The 25,322-nt window shown below is 35.0% G+C and overlaps 1 protein-coding gene across 2 annotated transcripts; it reads right to left on the bottom strand.

The window, feature by feature from the left end:
- Positions 1–24,023, bottom strand: LOC112560636 (sodium- and chloride-dependent glycine transporter 1-like). Of its 2 annotated transcripts, XM_025232592.1 has the most exons (16): positions 23,892–24,023; positions 20,437–20,532; positions 15,885–16,089; positions 14,015–14,149; positions 13,365–13,508; positions 12,851–13,010; positions 12,402–12,534; positions 11,862–11,996; positions 11,363–11,466; positions 10,722–10,846; positions 10,460–10,572; positions 10,114–10,242; positions 9,523–9,622; positions 8,899–9,008; positions 7,840–8,013; positions 1–7,592 (listed from the first exon to the last, which is right to left on the bottom strand). In XM_025232592.1, exons 1-16 carry the CDS (start codon positions 23,997–23,999, stop codon positions 7,446–7,448), a joined length of 2,118 nt encoding a protein of 705 aa, XP_025088377.1. In that variant the 5' UTR covers positions 24,000–24,023; the 3' UTR covers positions 1–7,445. The 2 variants fall into 2 exon arrangements, with proteins under 2 accessions (XP_025088377.1, XP_025088378.1); XM_025232593.1 differs by lacking the exon at positions 20,437–20,532.
- Between the last annotated feature and the right edge of the window lie 1,299 nt (positions 24,024–25,322).

The raw sequence follows: 25,322 nt of genomic DNA, 5'->3' as shown, positions 1-25,322 counted from the left end.
TAAGACAAATGTAGCCCTTTATTCCTGATATTCTTACAAACCTGAACAACCTACAATTTGAAAGGGAAAGCAAACTATACAGTTCCAAAAACCACACATCTAATTTGTAAATGTAGCTGATAAAGGAAGCAGTTCAAAGTAGATTTTTTCCCTCTTTGTGGATATTTTCTGTACCTGAAACTTTTAACTCGAGATTCAAACTGGTTAAATCAATATTTATGATGACATTCAGGAGTGCTGCAATGTGCATATATTTACAAATCAGTTTGGTCAGTTTTATTTCATGACGTCAATATATCTCGGAATAATTTGACACGCAGAACATGCAAAGTAGCACCCTTTCCCCACTAAGTGTTGCAATACATTTTCTTGATTGAAACTAATAAGTCTGTAAAACCAGTAAATGCAGCATTGTATACATAACAATGAAATCAACATTTTTTTTCAGCAGCATAATAATTTAAAATAGAAGATCGTTAAACTAAAATTATAACCACTTCCATAAAAACATCTAACATACAATTTATATAGCAAAGTTGACCAAGTTAAAAGATGGTGGACACAATGCAATGTTTATTAAATGATGGACAACAGAGGCAGTAATGAGTTTTTTTATTCACCGTAACTCTTACTAGTTCACTTACCCAACCTATTTATATACAATAATGAGACAATGGACTGTAATTATCAGGCTACGCAAACACGAACATTTCTCAAGGCAATATCAGACACTCTGGACAGCAAAGCCAACCAATCATCCAATCATGGGGAGAAGGGGGAGAGCTTCAGTGACAAAATTGAGTCACAGCATCAAGAGAGCAACCTTGTGTGTGCATAAATGATCTCTAGAAATATAAGCCATGACCTCCGTCAGTAAAATTGAAAGAAGAAATTCTTTAAACAATTTTTTTTTTAAGTTACAGACAACTATGAAATAGATCTTTCACCGCAAAAGGTGGTGTTGAACAGGATCATACCATGCTCCATGCTAAGTGCTAAAAAAAGCTTATGACCTCTTTAACACAGACATGAGATTTGTCCAATGAAACTGAAAGGGAAAATGACAGCAGCATTAAGGAGTCTTTTTCAGAAAATTTAATGGATGAAAATTAAACATTCATCAAAAATGGTTAATGGTGTGAAAAAGCTTTTTCAAAATTCCATTGACATACCTTATTCAATTTGGATTTACAACACAGTACTGAGGTAGAAACAGTTGATTTCTGTTGGGTTTTTAAAACATTCGAGTTTATCCTTTTATCAGTTTTTTAATTATTCCAGGGTAGCTAGCTCCATCTCATATCTGTGCTGTGAACCAGTTCAACCAAGCCTGTCACCTCACAGCTAATCTACAAAAGCAAATTCTTTAGTAAACCTTCTACTGCACCCTTCTCATTCAGGGGCCCCCTACTCATCCACCCCAAGAAATAGAACAATCTACACTTTGATCTGCAGGCAGTAACATTAATGTGAGACTCCACTGTTATACAGATGGTTAAAACAGTTTTCAACAATTCTTTACAACATGTTTGTATAAAGATGTCTTGAAAGGAGGGAAGAAGGGAACAGTATCAGCACATAAATGTGAGTCAAAAGCTGCCATGTTATATCAACTGCACTTAGCCTCAGAACCCAAAAAGTGGACTATTAAAAAAAAAATACCAAAAACAACAAAAGTATGATTTGTCAAGAAAGCTGTTTTAAAATTGAGGATGGAGGAAGGAATAATTTTGTTTTTAGAGAAAGCTGTAAGTAGATCTATTACCTGAGCCTCTTCTGTAATACAAATATGGACATCAGGTAAAATGGCACCAAAATCCAGGGCAAAAGTAATTGTGGAAACAAAACAGTTCTAATATCACTTACAGGAGTTCAACTTTTTGTGATAGAACATCTCTAGGACTTTGATGACAACTGGCAAACAGTGACTGACATTTTAACTTCAGATCATTGATAGTTTTTCCCGGTTGCCTGGGAACATACCCAGCCAAAAAATGTATCCAACACTCAAACAAGCACATAGGGCATTTTTTTGTTAGCATACAAAACCATGACCCCATTCGTGAGAATGCAAATATTTACATGATCTACCAATGCACAAATACTGTACAAACAGCTTACAATTGTAATTTAACTTCTGTACATACTCTGCTCTTTAGATAAAATAAAAGAGTGGATGTGAATGTCACACAAAAGCAAGCTTCAAGTGACATCAATGATGAAATATGAAGCAAAAAAAATACTATCAGACTGTCAAAATTCTTTGAAAATCCTAACATCACGATAACCACAAAAGAACAAACAACAATAGTAGCTAAAGCAGAATTTGCAGTGAATAAATACATTTAACTTGACCTAATTAAAAGAAATATACAATTCTGAATGAAAAGTAAAAACCCAGGGCATATCTATTGTTAGACATCATTGCAGATAAAAATCTTAAAAAATCTTTGCTACTGTTAAATCCAACCAGGTTTTCCAGTGTTTATGGGCTCAAATCAGTTTTGAGCTACACAAGCCAGTGTCACAGCCAGGTGACCAGGTGAATGGATGTACAAACAGGTTGTGGTTGTGTCCCACCTGCAGAAGGACTCCATAATTAAGGCTGCACAAGACCAGACTTCAAGAACTGAGTACACCTCAATCTCCAATGAGACAAAATCGCCTTTACTGCAGCAACAGCTTATGGTGATCATCACAGAACCTCAACCTTAACACAACCAGGTATGCATTCAACAAACATTTGTTCTGTGCATGATAGTCATACAAGCAATAAACACTAGCACATAAAATCTGAATTTTTGTTTCCACAGGACTGTTTTTGCATCACATTTATGCAATAATTTTTGTTTTCAAAGAGAAAAAAAGGCACATTTCAACATGTCTCCTTTACTTTTAAAACAATCATTTGCTATTCCTAAATAAAAATTATTTAACAATTCTCAAGAACTAAATCCCAAACAAAATCCAAGCCACTTTAACTAGGCTACCCATAATGGAAAAATTCAAAGAAACCACTAGTTTTTTTGTTTGTTTTTTTTTTCAGCCTTCAGCCTTGAAATCAACTGACCATAAAACTGTCATTTTTCTCTCACTGCATTCTTCCATAAATACATCTGCACCCTGTGCTGTAAATAACCACACCAAATGCACAAGTCTGACGCAGATTAAGCGCATCAACTTTGCATCTTTTTCAGTCAGAGATCTCAACCAAACACCTCCCATCCACCCCAAAAAAGTAGTGTTCCAGTTAAAAAAAACAAAACTCAACCAGATATAAGACACAATATAAGAGCAGAAATTCTCTCTTTTTTTTAAAGTTATGCATTGCTATGAATGCCCCATTTGCATAGATTCAATTTCAACTAGTGTGTAAATACGAGATAAGATACCATATAAGATGAAATGTTTCACTTTCAATCTTGCTAAAAGGTTTACAGGAACTTATGTAAATGGTCACAAGTAACAAGATTTTCACTTGCTTCTTCCATGGAAAACTATTGAATAAACCTATGGCACTATTCATACAGAACACAGCATAATAAACTGTATCAACATAGCTAATCCATAGTACATATAACTGAGCCATGGAATCTTCAACAAGGAATGAAAAAAAAAAAACAGAACAGTGACAAGGAATCCTATTTGTTAAATAACTAACAAATGGCTTTCAATGTGTTCTAGTTTTGATGTAGGAAAATCATGTAAATGTTTATCATGGATAAAATAGCCACTTTTTTTTAAATACTTCTGTTTGGAGGTTTATTCATTCCTATCAATGTGCACATTATACATTTATGGAATAGACAATATTTCAGCTATAGTTATTCTCTACTTAAGCCTGTACTGCTCTGTGCACCTGCATGAAAGCATGTTTTATCCATTTAGAAACTCCTGAAAATTTATGCAGCACACATTTGGAAACTAGAAGATAATAAAACACATCTGAATGCTTCTTAGCGAGTTCAGATTTTTTAAACTCCTATTATTACAGTTTACACTCATGAATGCCTTTATAAATTAAAGCTCAATAGTGTCAATACACCCATATTGAATAAGTTGGTGTTAATCCTTAAAAGGGGTTTGTAAGCAAATGTTTTTAACCATCACAACATTATCAAATTGCTGTAAGGCCACCCCCCAGTCACTATCACCCAATACTTAGATTTCTCTAAAATCAAGTTACCTTAACTTTCATCATCACAAGAAGTCGAATCAGTTAAAAATTGGCATTCTCCCATAAGCCCTGCAATGAGCAAAAGGCCTAAACTATAAGAAGTTTCAAAATTCCTTGGTCACCTTTTTGTTCATGGTTATTGGCTTATTTTGATAGTGAAAGAATGAGAAAATTGTGATGATTAAGAACAAATCCTCAAGATAAATAAGCTTGCATGAAATCTAAGTGAAACAGTGATTAATTGAATGAAGGCAAGCAGATCAAGATGCTATACCTGAAGCCAAGAAGCAGAAAAAGAAAAGAAGACGAAAATGCTAATGGTTCCCAAGCAAGAAAACTGTGGGAGTGAAATCTATGACACTGGCATATAAGATTTGGTTTAAATTACATGAAATGATGATCAGTGTAGCTTATAAATACTACCAATTTCTCCAATTGCCGTTTATGACCACCAGTCAAATGATTGCAAAACAAAAATCTCAAGATAGGCTTCTGCTACAACATTAAAATCTTGCACTTTTATTTATATAATGACGACGAAAGGATATTCTGATATATTAATTTGGGTGAAGATAATATTTTAAAAGAAAAAGATGTTTCTGTAAAGTTGAAGAGTTCACAGGGGTACATCAAAAAGTTCTTACATTATCCTCTAGATTGCTCTCTACAAATACCCCAAGGATTTTGGTACATGAACTATTATACTGTGCAAGTTTGTTATTTAAAACGCTTGCAAGTTTCAAAATAATGATCAAATCATAATTCTCATTGTAAGAACTATTTGTACATTATTTTATCCCTCTATGGTTTTTAAAAACCCTTAGAAATATTCAAAACATTAAAATATTTGATGCATTCTCCCAACCTTAATGGGGAGTTGGGAGGCGAGGGGATGGTGACTGGATGTAAGTGTGCAGAAGCTAACATTCTCAATGTGGCCTTTGAGAAGCAGATGAAAATCATAATTCTCACAATAATACTGAATACCCTGCATGTGTAAAACAGAACTGCCATGACTAGCTGTACAATATTCTATTTGAAGGAACTTTCAATCTTCGAGCTGTACAAACTTGAAATTCACAGCAAAACCTAACCCAAAGAAATGCAATAACAGGATGTGGGAAAAGACCAATGGTGAAAGTGACATACAACATTATTAGCAGGAAAAACTTTAAGATTCTAACCATGATCATATTTTAAAGGGGGAAAAAACAGAAATCATGAAATGCATTAACTGCATTAGAAGAGAGATCTATGTTAACTGGCAGCATTTTATCGTGACCTGTTTTGATTTAGGAGCATTAAATAGGGTAGAAAAATGCAAGAATCTGAACACACTTTTAATTTTCTCTGCTTTTTGGTGAGAGTAAGAAAGAGGGAAAAGTCATCACAGACAAGCCTTAAATCTAATTTTACACAGTCCAGTTGGGAAAAGTGTACTGTTTGAAATTTCTAACAATGCAAAAGTAAATAAGTGCCCATTAAACTACTTCTCAGATTTCAATTTTAAAAGCCTTTTCCCATACCAAAACCCTCAGCTGCCAATTAACTACTAGTTTCTCTTTGCTGAAGACATAGGGTAGCTAAAAATGACTGGTGCTCTGAAAATTAAAACCCAGCTCAGAAGTAATCACTTCCGTTCATACCAGAGGGGTAAAGGGAAGAGATAATAAAGCCTTCAGAAATGTTCTAAGCATTTAAATGCAATTATACTGAAAATGTCTATGAGATTTTAAGATTATGCCAATTTGTTAGATCTAGAACTTTTTTCCCATGGGGAAAGCTGAAGTAAGGGGGGTATAAAATCTGGCCCACAACTTTGTCACTTTTGAATGCACTTAGAAAAAGCTTTCCATCTACCCAGCATTACTGAGAAAAGCAGTAGCGAAAGCAATCATTAAGTACATATCACAAACATCCAACTGACAACTAGACTAATACAAGGAGTTCCATACATCTAACACAGCATGACAGCAATCATTCTCTTATACCTGCTAAAATGTGATCAAGTTGATAAAATGCCATCACAGTAAAACCCCAAACCAAATATACAATTCATTGTGCATTGTAAAGGCATAAGTCTTTTCCCACCCACACACGACGAGCCCATGACCCATTCTTAAGGCACATCAACTCAATACTATTAGCAAATGTATAAAGCTGTTGTCAACCTTATGCATGCTCACTTCTAAACCAAGCTGTGCTCCACTTCCTGCATCTGTTGCGATGCATAACTATTACAATGGAGGAGGGGAAATAACCCATCAGCCCACCTAAATCTAACTACACCTATTAAAAAAAAAAATGGAGGGATGTGAGGGTCTCTTCACAGGAAACTTTAATGATACATCTGCTACTGCAATCTACATTCAAGTTTAACAATGAGAAATCAGTCATATGCTCCTACTGCCACAACTTTCCACAGGAAGCAGTGGTTGTTTATCATGAGGAAGCTGTCATTTCTTTGCAGGTAACCTGTACCACATTTCCAGTCCACGTGGAGAAAAAAAAAATGTAGCGGCGCACTTGATTCTGAGGTACAATGACCTGTAGCAGGTTATGCTCAATGTAGCAGGTCACGCTCCATGGAGCTGGCTGAAGAGCTTCAGTAAGCAGTGAATGCTGCTATGAGATCTCAAATTGATATGCTGCGCAAATCACAAGCACGTTTGAAAAAGTTCCACATTATCCCAGGCCATATTTATCCTGTGGACATGATTGATGTTCTCAGGCTAGAGGACTATGAATAATACTCTACTTTCTTGCTAGGTTATGAATTTGCCATTTCAACCATCCCAAATAAACTGCACGCTTTGCAGAACAGCAGAAAGAAATAATCCTGGGTCATGGCACTGTTGATCCAGGATATGTTCGTGCCCAGTTTGGAAAATTAAAGATAATGCACCTGTGCAAAAACTGCTCTGCAAAACCCTGTGAAGATCCAAGCAAGAATCTGCAATATTCTTCAATTGTTGTGGCAGTTGTAGCCATGCACTGTGTTGATGTTGTCAAAAGGTGTTCTAATTATCCCAAGTACTGCTGTCATAGGAAACTTCAAAACAATTAGCTGCAAATGCCAGCAGGGTTCTTTCCAAGGATGTAGTAACACCCCAACACAGTACCTATGGGTGTAAAATCCTCAATTTTTTTCATGATGATAGGAGAGACCTGCTGTGTGTGCCACCGAGGGCAGAAAGATCATGAGGCCTCTCCCATTTTATGACAATTTAAAATATCTGGCATGTAATATGCTCCTGCATGACTATATTCACATTTTGGTTTCAAAGGGATTTTGGGAAGAGATTGTGAAGCCAGGGTTGGTGACAATTTTTCCAGAATTTTCCTCATCTTCACACCGTGGCACTTTGTGGGCAGGACCCCATTTTGGAGTGGCTTTCATTAAAACTCGCAATTTCTGAAAAACAGAAAAATACATTCATCATTATGTTAATTAGATATTTCACTTTCTGTATTACCTAAAATATAAAGAAGTGTGGTCCTGCCAGCAAACCAATACAGCACTGTAAATAGAGAAGCAACACAGTCCAATCCACAAATCACAACAAAAATTATGTTTAAACTATTTTTTGAACAAGCTGTTCTTGAAGCAGTTCACAACTACATCTACAAGAAGACACCTTTATAAACATCTATATACTCACTGATACAAAAGATTTTTCAGCTGGGGTTCGTATAAACTTGAAGACACTCATGGAAAGGATAGCAATGATGGGAATAAAAGCCATAAACCAGCCAATCATATCAGCCCACAGTGGATACTGTTTTCCAGCATATTTCATCCTTGAGTACTGAATCCAGTTGAAGAATAGTAGAAACTAAACAGAAAATAAAGTCTTTTTATTAAGGCTGCCAGTGAGTCACTCCATTTCTATGCATACTTCTTGTGCAATGCAACCTTTCACAAATATTAGAGTGCATTTCCATATATATGTACACCCCTCTCCAGAAAAAAAAAAAAATGCAAGGGACATGAAACCAAAAAAGTCCACCAAAACATATATAAATGTAAATATTCAAACAGAGCTGATGTAAATTTAAAATGAGGTTTAAGGCATATCACAACCACATTTATCATACCAATGACAGTGTTACAGCTACTACATCCAGAACACATTGCAATAAACCCCCCCCCCTTTTTTTTTAACAGGGTGACTGCATTATTAAAATTTTACGTCATCATACTACATGCGACAGACTAGTCCACGTTAGACCCAAACAGAACATGTTATATGCTGTTCTAAACAAGATGGGAAAGACTATATTTAAAGGAGTGTACAAAGGGTTCATTCTTTCCTAGAATTTCACATCTGCAGACCTGAAATTTCACAACCAGTGCCTGTTTTGCACATTGTAATGCAAACAGGGTAAAGTCACAAAATACATCATGCTGTGCATAAATGAATCAGGAACAAAACTGCTGGCACCTTTAGGAATTTTTTTACTATAAATTACTTCCCTTAGGGAGATTTTTTTTTTAAAGTCAACAAATCAGGTATTTTATAATAGAAAATATGCAGTCAGTTGTACATTTTTGAATGAAAACATTGATTAAAGTTCATTTTTTTTATTGTAGTTACTTAAACTAGTGTCACATACTATTTAAATGGTATTTTATTACTGTAAAATAAAAAAAATTAAATATTCATAACATAGAGCTCAATTTTGGGACTTAAAGAAATAAATTACAAGAATTTTCTCACCAGAAGAGTAGCTGGAGTTAGAAACTTCCAAAAAAGTTTGAAGAATCTGTGCCAATGGATATTCCTATGCCCTATCATCATCTCTATGTCCTGTATGAAATTATCAGCACCTGTACATCAAAAAGAAATGTGGACTAGCACCCAGCATGATGACTGAAAACAAAAATCGATTTCTTAATGCATACATAAATCTGAAGGGATAGCAATCATACCATTTTAAAGGTCGATTCAATTTTTTTTCCAATAAATGCTTACTATGCATACAACTGCATCACAGGGGTTTTGAGGAAGTCTATAAAAACATAATGAAATGCTATAGCAGTTGAGTCTTTGCTGGACTTGCAAATGTTTTAGCAATTACCTATCCAAAAACTGTTTATTTCAGAGAAAATCTGCTGCATTTAGAAGTAGAATAAATATCATACAGTTACAAATCTTGAAATTTACTTCTTGAATGACATCATGATCGAGTTAAAGTGCTTTCTTCTCTCAATACCTAGAGACTACACCCTAGGCCTGTTTATAAGTTCTACAAAAGTCTATGTTTTTTAAGACCATGCTATGTATCTATAGGCAGAAGTGCCAATTGTCTTTCCAGAAATCATTTCTTTAAATTTTCTTTACCATAAATCCAGGCAAGGATGACGCACTCTATGATAGCCATCAAGAACACGGACCAACTGGCAGCATAGGTGTCCATCAGCTGCAATATGTACATGCCTCCCTGCACACACCATTTAAATCAGTAAAGCACAAAGCAGCACCAGTACCATGCTAAGTTTAGTTTCTGACTATATTGGTACTATTAGACGATATTCCATTTCCTTTATTTCTGCTAACAATCATCTTCTCAGTGACTGTTTAACTCAATCCTGACAGATTAAACTGCTGGGTTTGTAATTATCTTAAAAATTTCCTAAACAAAAATTATCTATTGTTCTCAACAAGAAACTACTGCATTTAAAAGTGGAAATAATTCTCTAGTTACAAACCTTTATTGCATCAGCAATGAGTTATATGAAGTAATCATCTATGTAAACTTCAGACAAATATTTTATTCAAATTACCACCCACAACATGCTTGCATTTTACGTATTAAAATGGTTACCAGACTTTTCTTAATTTTCACACGTGTTTGTTACCATCATATTCCCTTCTCACCATGCTGTTTCATTAAATAAAAAATAATAAGATCAGAATAACAACTATCCTCACCTCAGTGCAGATGACAAGGCCACCTAAAAACCCCGTGATGCAGACAGTTAGTACAACCCAAGTCTTCTTCTCACGAAGATGTGGGAATGTATCTTGTACTGCTGTCATCACAGTTTCCAACAAGGCAAACTGCACACAAATGACAGATGGATTCCATTTTTATTTGTGAAGAACTCTATAAGCATGAGACTGAGAACTCAGCCTACTCCTACAACACACTTATTGGCACAATTATCAAATTTGCTTGGCCCTTAAAAATGTTTGATTTGCATACTATTTCTTCATAATCCCTTTTCCACATAAAGTACTGACAAAACAAACAAGCACCTCAGCCAGCACTGCTCACCTCACTACCCATGCCAAGAGTTATCAACATGACAAAGAACAGAATGGACCACAATGGTGAGACTGGAAGACGTGTCACCACATCAGGGAATACAATAAACGCCAGTCCAGGGCCTGGAACAAAGGTGAGTCATTACATTTAAGCACCTTTCTAATATCTAGATGTAAAACTGCCAAATCAAGTAGATGTGTTCTAATAATATGCTGTTTTACATTTCATTCAAAAGAAAGTGCACTAGTGAGATGCAACATTTAAAACTTACCTTGATCAACCACCTGGTCAACAGGCATATCCAATTCTTTGGCCAAGTAACCAACAATACCAAAGATGACAAATCCAGCAAATATACTTGTGGCCACATTTCCAACCCCAACTATCAATGCATCCCTGCGGCACATCATACAAAATCCAAATTTACTTCACAGGTGAATTCACGCACACATGACCTAAAATCAATAAATTCTACGTATAATAGTACTATACTTAAGTTCACTACTAAGAAATCTTTGCATATTCATACTCATAAATATAGATGTAATCCAGCTATAATTAGGTTATATAATGGCTCTGAAGATATTTTTCTGTAGAGGGCCAATAAAACTAAAAGTTTTATCCATTTTATTACCTAAATGATTTCCTAGTAGTGTATTCAAATACCAGATGAAATTTCCCACAGGCATCTTACAATTTAACAAAGAGAATAATTCTTGCAAGTTAACCTATGCTTAAAGGAATGACTGGAAAAGTCTGGTGAAAAGGAAATTGTATTTTATGATAATCCTCAATTCTTAGAGACCTGCATTTAACATTTTCCTACGCACCAACATTACTAAGATCTCAACAAACCCAACTCTACCTACCCTGTATGAAGTTCTACTTAAAACGATGGGACCGAGCACTCACTTAAAACAGTTGTTGTGGAACTTGTTGTAGCTGGATAGAGTGATAAGCCCACCCCATGCAGGACTGAGAGCAAAAAAGATTTGGACTGCAGCATCTACCCATGTCTGAAATAAAAAAAAAGGTACATGACTGCTGGCACTTCTGCATAACCTTATAAGAACAAACTACCACATTTTTAAGCTGAATATAAATATGAAGTACCTTTATTACCCATTGCAAAAATAAAAAATTAAAAAACTGTCCACACAAGCCGACCCTACTGGAAAGTATTCATATTTTCTTTGAGGATGACATTATACAGAACAACCATGATCAAACTGAAAAGTGGAAAATACTCAATGACATAGTTTCAAACACAATTTATAAGAAATTTAATTAAACACATGCATTTCTGTGTTATTGCCCAACATAAAGCATATTCACACTTACACATCACAGAACCAACCAAAGCACCACCTATCCAATAAATTTCAAATTTGGAAAAGTTACCAAGACACACCTTTGCAATAAAGAGCTGACTAAAGTTAGGAGTGAGGTAGAACGCAATGCCCTCTTTGGCACCATCAAGAGTAATGCCACGAAAGAAGAGTATGGTCAGGACAACATAAGGGAACAAAGCTGTAAAGTACACAACCTGCACACAAGTAAACATAGATCCTTTAATTTTAAAATGTTTATTGATAAATATAATATTTCATTAATATTATACCAGAAAATACGAACTAGCTTTCTATTCCTACAAACAGCACATAAAAGGCTATCATTTAGCCTGAACATAGGGCAAAAGGCATAGTCTGGTCTAGTAGGACAGTGCATGCAGCAAAGCCACAAGGAACAAATGTTTCCAGCAGTTACTGTAACATTTATATTGCAACAGGCACACAAACTATAACTTGATTAGACCAATATGAACTGAACATGTCACAAGTTTTCACAGAAAGAATTTCAGTATCATTACTCATCTTTAACTTAAAAAAAAACCAAAAAACAAATGCAAGTCATATATATCTTTCTTGACAAAATACATGCAGCAAGTTACCTTTCCAACAGACTTGACCCCTTTGCTAAGCGCTAGAAAAGTAAGTGTCCAGGCAAGTAGCAAGCACAATGCTATCTGCCAGCGTACAGCCCCAATCTCATCAATTCCATTGCTAATTTTGAGAATCTCCACCCTGCAAGTATATTTCCTTTTGAAAATGCAGCACAGGATACAGTACAAGAGGCCATGAGTACAGTTTGATTATCTAGCTCCATACTAAAGCAAGATGAATGTACAGTTCTACCACAACAGAGATCACATTTATGCTTAATAACTCTGTAACGAATTGAAAATATACCAGAATTTAACTACCACTACCTTTTTTTCCTGCAATAAAAGAAATAGTGTTTATTAAAAGATTTTAAAATATTAAAAGATCCATAATGGCATTCTCTCTGCATGCAGACTCTGCCTATGAAATAATGATATAAGCAAGAAATAAAACTCACTCAAAGAAATCTTGAGCTGGCGGGGATCGAGCACTCTTATTGTGTGCAAGATCTGTGATATTAAGCTCAAGAACTTCAGTAGCATTGTAACAAGTATTCTTGTAGTACACAGATCCATTGATACTGGTGCACTCTTGTGCATCTCTGTGTGAATAGCACTCTGCAAATTGCAAAATCTAATTATACAATAGTGTCCTAAAACTACTCTAGCTATAAACTAAGGTGCTATACACTAATCGATAGAAGTACATACACATAAAAAATAAACTCTCCTGCTGATTTTCATTCCAAATAATTCCCAGTAAGGAAAAAAATTTACAAAGTATATCTTTCTATTCTACTTGTAGTTTCTGACAAATATGAACAATCACCATTTTTCATTAAAAAAATTGCACAACATGGCATAGATGAAAGTGAATTTACAAGTGAACATTTACTACTTTAATTATTTACTATTTAATCATTATTTATTCAATGTTTGTTTTTTGTATTACTTTTATTATTGTTTTCTTACTTTCTGTAGCCCACTCCTTGTGGCATCGCTCCCAAGGCAACTCCGAAGTAAAGGAACGGAACAGGTATAAAAAGGCCCAGCCAATAATGACAGTGTAGTACAATGCAACCATTAAAGTCACAGCAGTCATGCCATAACCAATACCTGCCCAAACAATATAAATGAAACACTAACACTTCAGAAAATAGCATTGCCATTCAGTGACCAAAGAACCTTCAAGAAAGTTTTCTCAATCTGGTGCTAATTAGAAAATATATGTTTGTTGTTTTACTGTTTAATTCACTGGACAATGATCAGTACTGACCAAAGGTAGCTTGACTAGTAGCCATCTAGGCAATGTGTTAATAGTTATCCAAAGGCCATGCCATAGGTCTTCTATTATTTTACTAATCTCAGGGCAATGTAAATGCAGGTGATTGCAAGAGCTAGTAAGCTCCTAAGAACCATATTAACACATTCTCAGGAAACCTTTTCTATGTTTTTGCAAATAAGATTGCTCTTATAATTTAAATCACTACAGTAAAATCTAATGTAACATGAAAGAAATTTACAAATATATTAGGAGGATTTTACTTCACTTTTCCTGAAACTACATGCACCCTGCTTCAACAAAACAGTATATCACTGATGTCTGTCTACTCTAAGCTTACCATAGAAGAGAGGACATATTCTGTCAAAGATGGCGGCTGGACCAAGAGCTGCAAACTGCCCAAAAGCCAGCTCCATGAACATGAGGGGGAAGCCAAGCAAAATCAGCATCAAGATGAAGGGAAATAAGAAAGCACCTGTCAAAACATTACATCTGTATGTATAGGTTATCAAAAACAGCTTTTTTATTCTGTTGTCGGACGCCAGTTGCACAAAATGTTTCTAAAAATGCACTGCTCTAAAGAAAAAAATGTTCATATGGAATCGCTCCTAAATCATACTGATGTGTTGCACAATATTTCTGCAGCATTTTCAAATGGGTTTTATCTTCTAAGAGGCAACTGATGAATAAAAATCACTCTGGGTAAAAACCTGGTGTTTATAGGCAGGACCTATAATAAAAATAAAATATATTGTTTCAGCAGTTTGGGTTTCAACCAATATCACTAGAATCCTTTAGATCATAATGAATACCGAAAAAAGTATATAATGACAGTTTTGTTATTTTTTTTTTATTTGCAGACTATATTTTAACACATGATGTACTTGTGAACATTACTGAGGCATTTTTGCAAAAAGAATTTCTATCTAAGAAGTGGCTGAGTCATCTCATATAGTGGTTGTCTTTTGGTAGTGGTCAAGGTGGCCTGACAAGTTGTATTGCAACCTTTTTACACTCTGCATTTATATCCCACCATACTCACTGAGCTTCCCATGTTGGCCATGCATTCAACTTTGGTTGTTATGCTAATCATAAATCCAATGAATAAACAATCAGTACTTCTGCTTCTACTCTGTACGAAAAGTTTGTATCATAGCATGTTGTGGAAGTTTGACTTTAACAGTTTTATTTTAAATGACTTAAGTTAGAAAATCCCAAAACTTTATTGTGCCGTATTTAGGTTTCATGAAAACTATTTTTAACTAGAAAGATTTATCCCATTTATGACTCACATTCCATTATTGGAACAAAATAATTTTTCTTTCTCTTCAAATTCTTGTTCCTTGAATATCTGTAGGTCACATACAAGAATTGATGCATTAATTAAATACAGGAAAACTAGTTTTATCTTTGAATTATATTTTAAAAACATTGGATAAAATATCTGTTGACCATATTACACAAACACAAAAAAAAAATATACAGTGTACCATGTATATTTAAACTGAATGTTTTGAATATTTTAATTAAGTTACTTTAATTTTGTATCATAAATTTATGTACATATTTATAGTAATAAAACAAATTATATAATTTATGCATCTATGGCTTACTAATTTTCTGTCCTTCACAGTTTACTTTTTATAGTCTATGTCATGGCAATATTTTGCAGTAGGCCACAATACTCGAGAAATGACTGAAAGGAAGTTTAGAAATTTGCCATCACAACCTTCTTCTCTGCTTTACACTGTATGTAAAACTTTACATAGATTTCTTTTCAAAACCTCACTAGACATATTTCTTTGGGATTTATGGAAAAAAGTGAACTTTGGGGATGGTTTTAAATAAAAAGTTCCACTGAATTTTTCTTAGCATTCTCTTTTGTCCTACCTCTTTTTTTTTTTAAAGAGCATTCCAGGGTAACTAGCTCCATCTCATCCCTGCACTGCGAATGAGTCAAGGATAAAAAGAGTTGTAGCAGGCACTAACAGAGTGGTATTCATCAATGGCTGTCTAATACAATGGACATGTTCAGGAACTTCCTTATTCTCACCCCCCACTTCCCCCCCACACACACCCCCATACTTTTCTTTTACTTCAACCAGCCTTAAGTAATCATCAAATTCTTCTGCACAGACTTCAAAAATCTGTTTCATTGTCAATATCTGTTTGAAAAAAAAAAAAAAATTAATGTAAAAATAAAAACTCACCACCCCCATTGCTGTAACACAGGTAAGGAAAGCGCCACACATTGCCAAGGCCAACTGAGTAACCCAAAAGAGACATGAGAAAGTCGAATCGCCCTGACCAGCTGCCACGGTTATCCGGTTCTTGTGGATTTCCCACCAGATCATCATCCAGTGGTGTGAGGACGGCTGTACTTGAGACATCTTGTGCCAATGTATCTGAAGGACCCTGTTAATAAAGCAAAAATAGTAACTGAGAACACCTAAAATAGGTCACACCATTTAACTAAAGAAACAACACATTGAAAAGTAAGCCATTCGTAATATAAGGAAAGAAAATCAACACTTTAACTGAAAACATACACAAACCACAGGTACTTAACAGTGCAGCAAAAATAATTGCCAACCTTGACCAACAATCTATAGGATACTGCTTACTAACAATAAGACCAGCTTTTGAACATTAATAAGTTTTCTCTGACTTCAATTTCAGAAACCTAAAAGCTAAGAATGAAAATGAATGTGTAAAAAAATTAACTCTAGCATCCAGTTGAGCTCGTATCTTTTGGGCCTGACTTTAGAACAAAAGGATTATCACAAACAACCACTAAGACCGATATAATTTACTCCATATATTTTATCTCTACATCCAAATAAATTTTATAGTCTCTATCATCTATCAAATATATATGCATGATTCCATTTGACCATAAAGAAAATGACTGAAATGAACTGTAGAAATTTCCCATCACAACCCTCTTCTCTGCTTTACACTGTATGTAGATTCCATACTAAAACACTTTGTACACTTCAAAATGGGGTTTGTTTAAAGCATGCTCACTATGGAAAAACAACAGCTAGATGACACTGCTTTCAACTATGCATGCTGGTGCAGACATGCCAAAAAAAAAAAAAACAGAAATGAAGTAGAAATAAAAACAAAAAAGGGGTATGGATGGCATTCATCAAAATCTAATTTTACCTTTCCTTTAAAAATTTCCCAGACTACAACACTAAATAACAAGAAGTTTTCCCTTCCATTTTTAATTTGTCAGTCTGCTTTGGTACCAGTGGTTATTTACAACCCTTCCCCCCAAAAACACAATCATTTGATAATTGAAACTGCCTGAGATTTGCTTCTGTGTTCTTACTCTTGCTGAAAGAAATATGAGGGCAAACATCATCGAGATGATGGATTGTGCAAAATTGTCACTTTCCTGTGTCTTCCAATCCATTATTATTCCTCCATTATTATTTCTATATATTATATACATTGTACCTGGTTCTAGCTAGAAGCTACTAATTAAGCACATACACACAAATGGACATGAAAAGGTGTCAGTCTGTTAAATATTACAATGTATTCTTTGTATGCCATAATATGCCATCAACAAGATCCCATAAAAGAATATAATGGAGAGCTGTTAAAAATCATTCTCAGATTTCTTTATGTATATGAATATATGTAGCTTCGAACTGGAAAAAGCCAACTGAAATACCATGCTACAGATGAAAATTCCAATGATTATCTTTGTCTATCACAGATTCTCCTGCCAAACACAGGACTGTCTTCGCAACATTTTGTACAGTGCCCAAACCATCCCTGTAGCTGAGAATATGCAGACATTTTCTGTTCTGTTCTTATTTCAAAATTTGACCATCTTTTGCACGCTGATTTTAACATAAGCCTTTTAATTAACCAAGGCAATAAATATTGTCTTTCGTGTATTCTCATTTTAACTATGAGAATATGACATTAACCCTACAAGACACTACGTAACAAGATGCTGTATACACTTAAGAGCTTTAAATTTGACATCAGCAAGAAGGTAGGTATTCTGTGTACTAATGTTTGTAGCACAAAACACCATCTTAATTAAGGAATCAATGGTATGGAAAATGCAGACAAAATTTGTGACACTTTTAAAACTTTAGTCACACTTTAGCACTTTTCATATGAGGGTGTTTGGGGGATTTAAAATGTTTATGTACAAAAAAGGCTTCACATAAAGCAAAAAATAAACTGACTTCAAGCAAAACATGCAAGCTTTGTGAACAAATAAAGTTACAAATTTAATGCAGATCATGCCAGCAAAGCACAAGCTGTTTATCCGACCGGATGTCGATTACTATGGCATCTGCAAGAAAGGACATCCAGATATATAGCCAAATTTAATTTCCAGTTAATGCTGGAACAACTAAAATGTTTTAAACAAATTCTCTATGCGCTTCAGCTACACTTTCTCCCTAATATATATTTTGTGGGTGACTACAAATTAACAACTCAAACATCCATTCAAATTTTATCCTGTGAAAACTTTCTTTTTTAAACTGAAACAGGTAAGAAACATACAAATCTGGTTGCTACAGTCAATAAACTAATGCAAAAGTAGATGACAGTAGTCAGATATGCACAAGAGATCTCTTATCATGTGATCAAGTCTCTTGTAAACAATATATCCTAATACAGATGACTTAGTGTCTATATATATTTTGTTGTCAGATGATTTTCTTACTCTGTAATCAACCATCTTACATATCAAGTCCTAAAAGGTTGTACAGTGTGGTTAGTGTGCATAATTCAGAACAGAAAACTACTGTTTCAAGAAGTAAAACAGCTTCTGGGTGCACCCCATTTTTGGAACTTTTGTCATACTTGACTCTTTGACAAAAGATGCAAAGTAAAAACAATGGATAGAGAATTCTACAGGTACATGATTGACATTTCTCATGACCCTTCAGACCTCCAAGCTACTTAATCAAATAATACACCAACAGCTACACGTTCAGTCTGCCCAACACTGAATTACACTTAAAGACTCCACCTAATGCCTAGCAGGGTGAAAATGTTCATAATATGATCTTGTACAGTATAAAATGCAGGATAGTATACTCAGAGATAAAGGAATATTAGACCTTTCTTCAATGAGCTACTCAGTTTGCAATTCACATTTCAAGGTATTTCTGCATACATATATGTAAAAAAACAAATATGCCAGTCCTTCTACTTCATGGTTTCACATGAATCAGAAAGAGGGACTTGGCAGCCTTTTGTCATCAGCAAATCCTTAGGAAGGCATAGGGCATCCTCTATATTTCTGATCATGTGTTGGCATGTGAGTTCTCATTCTTGTGGTCTGGCTGTAGGTACGCAATGCCTGTTATGCAAAACCAATTCATTCCATGTGCCATTCATTTGATCAACTCTACCGGTCATGATCTTGTACAAGACTGAGGTAACCTAAGGTCACCAACTGTATCTACTGTTGCTAGCAATGCATATGCATGTGTGAGAAAGAGAAATTATTTCGACATGTATATGTATTATCTCCATATATTACTAGTACGAACACTATCTGGAAATGCCCTTGTGGATTAATAAAGTTGTATTGTATTGATAAGGCTGCCTCACCTTCCGCTTATGGTTCCTATATTCACAGCTGAACCAACACCTACTTGCAACGATCTAGTCACAAAAGTTTTTCTTCATTGGCCATATGACCCGGCATGAAACCTTGTCAAAGGCTATCCTTCAAAGTGCCTTGAAGAGTAGTTGATGCCAGGAAAAACTGGATTATGAATGTCAAAGACTGGACTGGTCCTCCTGTGCAGGACCTGCTATTGCCCCAAATAAGTGGGAGTGGCAGGCCACATCTATCTATCCATGTGCTCCCCCGAACGACATGTACTAGCCATGGGACGAATGACTGACTGAGCTGGAGCTTACTTTAATACCTACTTCCACAGTGACAGCAGCTTCCCACTTTCACAGTACACTTATCATCATCAGCAGCTTCTGCCTAATATTAATTGGACATTTACTAGCATCAAAAGCCACCAGTCAGTCCTGCTGTTCTGCATTAATAAGCTGCCTCCTCTTCTATCCTTCTTACATAAAACAAATGTCTCTCTCTTTTTTTTTTACTTCTTGCTGTCTGAAATGAAGAACAAGATTTCCACTGTTCCTTAACCTAACCTTGTAATCACCACACCTGTGTTTACCATAGCTTTGTAGCAAAGACCTTGTATCTAATACCTTTGTCAACCATGTGTGCTTTTATACCGTAGTCAGCATACCTGAACAATAATCAATTTCAATTTCCTCTTTTTGATATAGTTAACAATGTCTCTATCATGTATCTTGTACTCACCCCACATGTTTTACGTACACCAATTTAACTATGACATTATTTCCACTCAGCTAGTAAATATAACTTATTATATGCATACCAAAAAAAATGAACAACTAATGATGAATATCTTACAGTTTCCTCCCAGAAAATTATTTTGCCAAGTTACATAAGCATAAAGATAAAGAAATGCTAAAACAGTTTTTGTTAGTATGTCTATAAAGCAGTACACGATCAGCATTTGTCTGATGCAATATTACAGCATGCAAGCAATATGACTAGATCTACCACTATGCACCAGCAACGCATGCCTCCAGGGTTCAGTGAATAGCTTTTGAATTTCTCAAGCCATTTAACACCAGTGGCCATGTACTATTCCCCCACAGATTAAAAAAAAAATAGAAATGCTGAGAGCAGGAGCATATAAGCCAAAAACTACTATTTACATCTTCCAATGTGGCTTCAGCATGATCTTGTTTGTACCAAGCCACGCCCGACTGCCCCCGGCTAGGCTGTGCAGTGCCATATTTTTCAGTTCCTCTCTGAAATGGAAAACAGGCAGCATTCCAGGACCAAAGCCTGAATACGAGCAACTCTAGAAATCACACCCAGGCTGATGAAGCCACCATGCATGACAGGATGTCCACAGCGTAACATGCTAAACACCACAAACCACAAAAACATTATAAACATCACACACTTTAGTAAAAACTTTGTATAAAACCTAGAACTGCAACTGAAAGCAGCAAAAAACTTCATAAGCAGGCTGGCTTCAGAAACAAGCTATATTGGAAACACTACACAGTGAACTAAAAATACATAACTACTTACACTATTTTTGAACTATTGTACTAAACAAAATTGTCCAACAATGTCTTTTGTGGTTGTTTCCCTTAATAAGTATCCATTTTTTGTTGTTGCTGTTGTTTGTTTTGGCCACAAAAGTTTACTCAGATTCTAGCAGTCAGGTGTCCTGAATTCTCCTTTCATGCCTGCACATGCACATCTCTAGTTCTTGGTGCAAAAAACATGCTTCTTCATCTGCCCATGCCTTTAGATTTGTATCAGCACATAATGAAAGCTAGGACATTTGGAACTAGATGTGAAAAAAGATGGATTATAATCCCTTGCAAAACATTATTCCTCAAGTTCTGGTAAGCTGCTTATACACCATTTTCTGTCAATATCATCTAGCATTGTAAGTCATTTTTTGCCCAGAAAGTTGATAAAAAAAATTCTATCCACTTATATGATGCAGACACTTCATTAAGTACTATTTACAGGCCTAGAACATGTTTCCTACCTACCATAACATTAAATTTTGTTACGAGTGTCCTAGTGAACTTAACATTCAGGTCAATATGCCTTTTTAAAAATAAGATCTTCATTAATTCAAGAATCTACAAGAACATGCTTAGTCAGACTTTTACATACATTTAGAATGTCAGTAGTATTTGCAGAGTAGAGTGGTGTCATCTAATCTTTTTATTGCTATGTATCGCATGTATTTAGTAAGTACAAATTTTTTCTCCCCGAGAACATTATTACTACACAATACTAAATAATAATAATACAGTGAATGGACAGGCTCAAGACAATTTACAAAAAAAAAAAAACCAAAGCAATAAAGTTAGATGTTGTAAGAATAAAGAAAGAAAAAGTTATGTTCTAAAATCTAAATTCTGATGTTCTTAATATACTGACAGTGGTTTTATGCAATCTTGAGAAAAATGTTTCATGTAAATTGGTTGTGACCACAGCACAGCAGTCGTGTTATAGCAAATCTGAGTGAACTTCATTATTACTCTAATTACATCCAAAAAAAAGAAACTTTAAATTTATGATGAAATATAAAAATGTAAATGTAATTCCATGCTGGAATACCAATTTAAATAAAATTGTTTTAAGCACAGCTGATGACATTTGTGAAATATGTATGGCAACATGCACTTGTATTAGCTCTTTAAATAACCTAATGATATTTATAAATATCTAATTGAGCTGTTATTTCCAACAGCCAAAAAAAACCTGCAATATGTAGTAAACAACTGGAATACAAAAACACTTCCAGTAATGTTTACAGAATGATCAGATCCCGACTGCAAAGTCCAATATGACTTGTTTATTTTCATCATGACTGCTGAAGACAAACCTGTTCATGCAACTTTGTGACCTCTTTACTGTGTTCACAGCAGACCTTTGAAAATTGTTGGCCTAATAATGGTCAGTACCAACAAGCAACAGTTTTACCTGTAACTCATCTATGTCACTTGAATAGGATGAGGCCACATCAATATATCCACTTTTTTGGGCTCTGAGAAGGCATGTTACAATTCATTATCCAGGGAACTTACCTATGCTTGTCATATTTTGAACATATTGCTAAAGCCTAGCTTGCAAAATATTCTGTGAAAACCATTTTATGAAATAGTTCGAACACATAAAAAAAGATAAATCCAGTAGTTCCTTAGCTCTTCATAAAGACATTATTATACTGTTAACAGCAAGCTGTAATTAGTTAAAGCTGCTAAACGTTCAGCAATAATGTAGTCTTAAGTGTTACCAGATTTTTTTTATTTTAAATATTGTTTGTCTGCAATACTGCTTAAAGAAAAGTCACCAGGTAAGGAAACAGCAGACTGTTTACTGAATGGATAAGTAAAACCCTTTACAGCAACTGCTCTAGCTGATCTTTCTGCAAATCCACGAAGCTCTAACCACTTGTTCTCTCACGTCTTCTTTTCATGGACACAGAGAAGTGTTAAATTGTATTCTGGTTAATTCTGATGTCCTTTTTTGGGTTGCAATGCATCTTTTGGCTGTTATTTGCATCAGCGAATGTTGCAAATTTTATACATGAATCACAAGTCTGGAGTGTAAAATGTATAAAGGATGTGAAAAATGTTTTTCTCCATACTTCTTTTCTCTCTTATATACACAGCGATTTGTTCCTTTTTTTAAAAAAATCATTCAAGGTGCGCACTAGCACATAGTCTAAAAATCATCAAAATTTAAAAGAATCGACGGGATGTCGTTTTGTTTTGGTTTTTGTTGTTGTTATTGTTGTTCTTCTTCAGTTACCAATCACTGAATAACTGTTTACTTCAGCACTATGCCTGTTCTTCTAGAACTAACTTTCCCATACTGTCACCTACTTCATGTAATTTATAAAACGATTAAAAAAAAACAAAAAAAAAACTTTCAGTTACTAAGGTCACTTCGATTCTTAGTAAATTCTACAGCGCGACTAACAAGCAAATTGGTGACCAAATGATGACGTGTTGAAATAAACTGTCCAGATATGTATACTCGGTAAACAGAACGGCGACGAAAAAATTTCTAGCACGCCACGTGCACGTGCTCGTCAGACTACGAGCCTTTTGCCGTGTTGGGGCGTTCGCGACCTCGCCATATAAACAGTTTTGGAGTTGCGAGGTTGCGATGGCAAATCCTACTAAAACATTCTCAAATGTACAACACGTTGTCCTTTATGCTATTATCCCAAACAATTTAAAAAATAATCAATATATTAATGTTTTTTAACAACATAAATGTAGAGAATAACATTTCCAGACTACACGATATTTTCTCCCGCGCTACGAGTGGCTCGCGTGTCTAATTCGTTTGTCGTCTGCTCGTAACTAGGTTGTCAAATTTTATTCGGGCAACAAGTATCGCACATTATTCCAATGAACATCTGACATAAAGATGGAAATTTCCCAAATATGACAGCGCTGTCGACATCGATACAGATCGTTACAAGCTAGATTGTTGTCAAACATGAGCATGCTTTACCGAGATTTCATCATCACACTTACGACAGAGTCAACGTTACCATGCGGTATGTTTGCAGTATCCCAGGACAAATAATTTAAATAGTTGCTTCCGTACGAATACATACCAAAAGATCTATTTGAGCTTCGTTATGAGAAACACTAGTATGATGTACATCTTGGCCGTTCCTCACAACAACTGGGTATAAGTTCGACCTGGTTCCGGATGCCGCCATAGCACAGGCTGGTCTCACGCTGAAATGAAGCAGGAGTAAAGGCGAGGGGGCTCGTAAGGAGAATTACGACCTACTTTCCTACAGTCTTGTTTCTGGTAGCCTTTACTATTCCTGTACAAAAGAAAAAATTACCTTAACTTAATATTCTTAAATACAAAATTTTATTTCCAATATTATACAGGCTTGAAGGTTTTGCTATTGTAATGTTTCTCCTTTCGAGCTTCATCACGTGCCTTGCCCAGCCATTGACAACGCTTTGTTGTCTGTTATGGTGCAAGGCAATATGGCGCTCACTTTGCTTCTATAATCATTATACTTTCAATGCAGCTAAACAGCATTACTTTGTTTCTTTTAGAGAGTTTCTAAATTTTAAAACCTTTATAAATTTTCCGCTGTCATTTTCATTGCATTTGCTTCTACTTATCATTTTCCATATTTTAAAAAAGTAATTTAATTATTGCATGGTCTTTGATGAAAAAAAAGTATATATACTGTATATATATATGTTTGTCTCAGACAAGGAAAATGCGTTTCGCATGCTGTAAGTTTAACTTCCTGCCATAATCTTACAGTGTATTCTTAGCATTTAAGTCATCTTGATATCTTAAGATATGAGAATTTTAAGCAACTAAAAAAATATTAAACCCAGATCAGCAGTTACGATTATATAAGCACAGATCGATTTAATTTGTGCATTAATTGTAAATGTAGTATAAGTGGACATGTTGTGACTGTTTATATGAAATGCTTCTATGTACCATGCAGTCACACTTTTTTCGGTCACTGCAAACTGTATTAATTTACAATTATGCAAATTGATACTATATTGTAGATACGGTACAATATTACATTTTTCGGTATGTTTTGCAATCGTCACGATTGACGAATTTTTTTATTATTTAACTTGATATGTTAATCTAGACCTAGAGACTAAAAAAAATTTAAAAGTAATTATAAAATGCTCAAGATTTACCGTTAAACATGAAATATACTCAAAGCTGTTATAGCTATTGGGGACGCTACAAGTGTTAATACGTTTGTTACAAATATATACTGAGTTTTTGAACTTTTGCTTATTATACTAAAGCACAGGTGGATTGACCCAAATTTATACTCTCAGTTCCGTTATTATAGTTTTGTTTTTTTTTGTTTTTGTTTTTTTTTTGCAGTATGCCCACTTGCACCGGCAACTTGCCGATGCGCGTCACTCTTTTTTCACCATATGGTCGTCGATTTCTCCTTATACATAATGCCCTTAATTAATTCATTAACTCTCTGTTGAAAGTTCTTCCCTCTCTCCAAGATATTCTCATATCTGACACC

This window comes from Pomacea canaliculata, linkage group LG3 (assembly GCF_003073045.1).
Source record: "Pomacea canaliculata isolate SZHN2017 linkage group LG3, ASM307304v1, whole genome shotgun sequence".
Lineage (NCBI taxonomy): Eukaryota > Metazoa > Mollusca > Gastropoda > Architaenioglossa > Ampullariidae > Pomacea > Pomacea canaliculata.
This window is presented reverse-complemented; position numbering and strand designations above follow the sequence as displayed.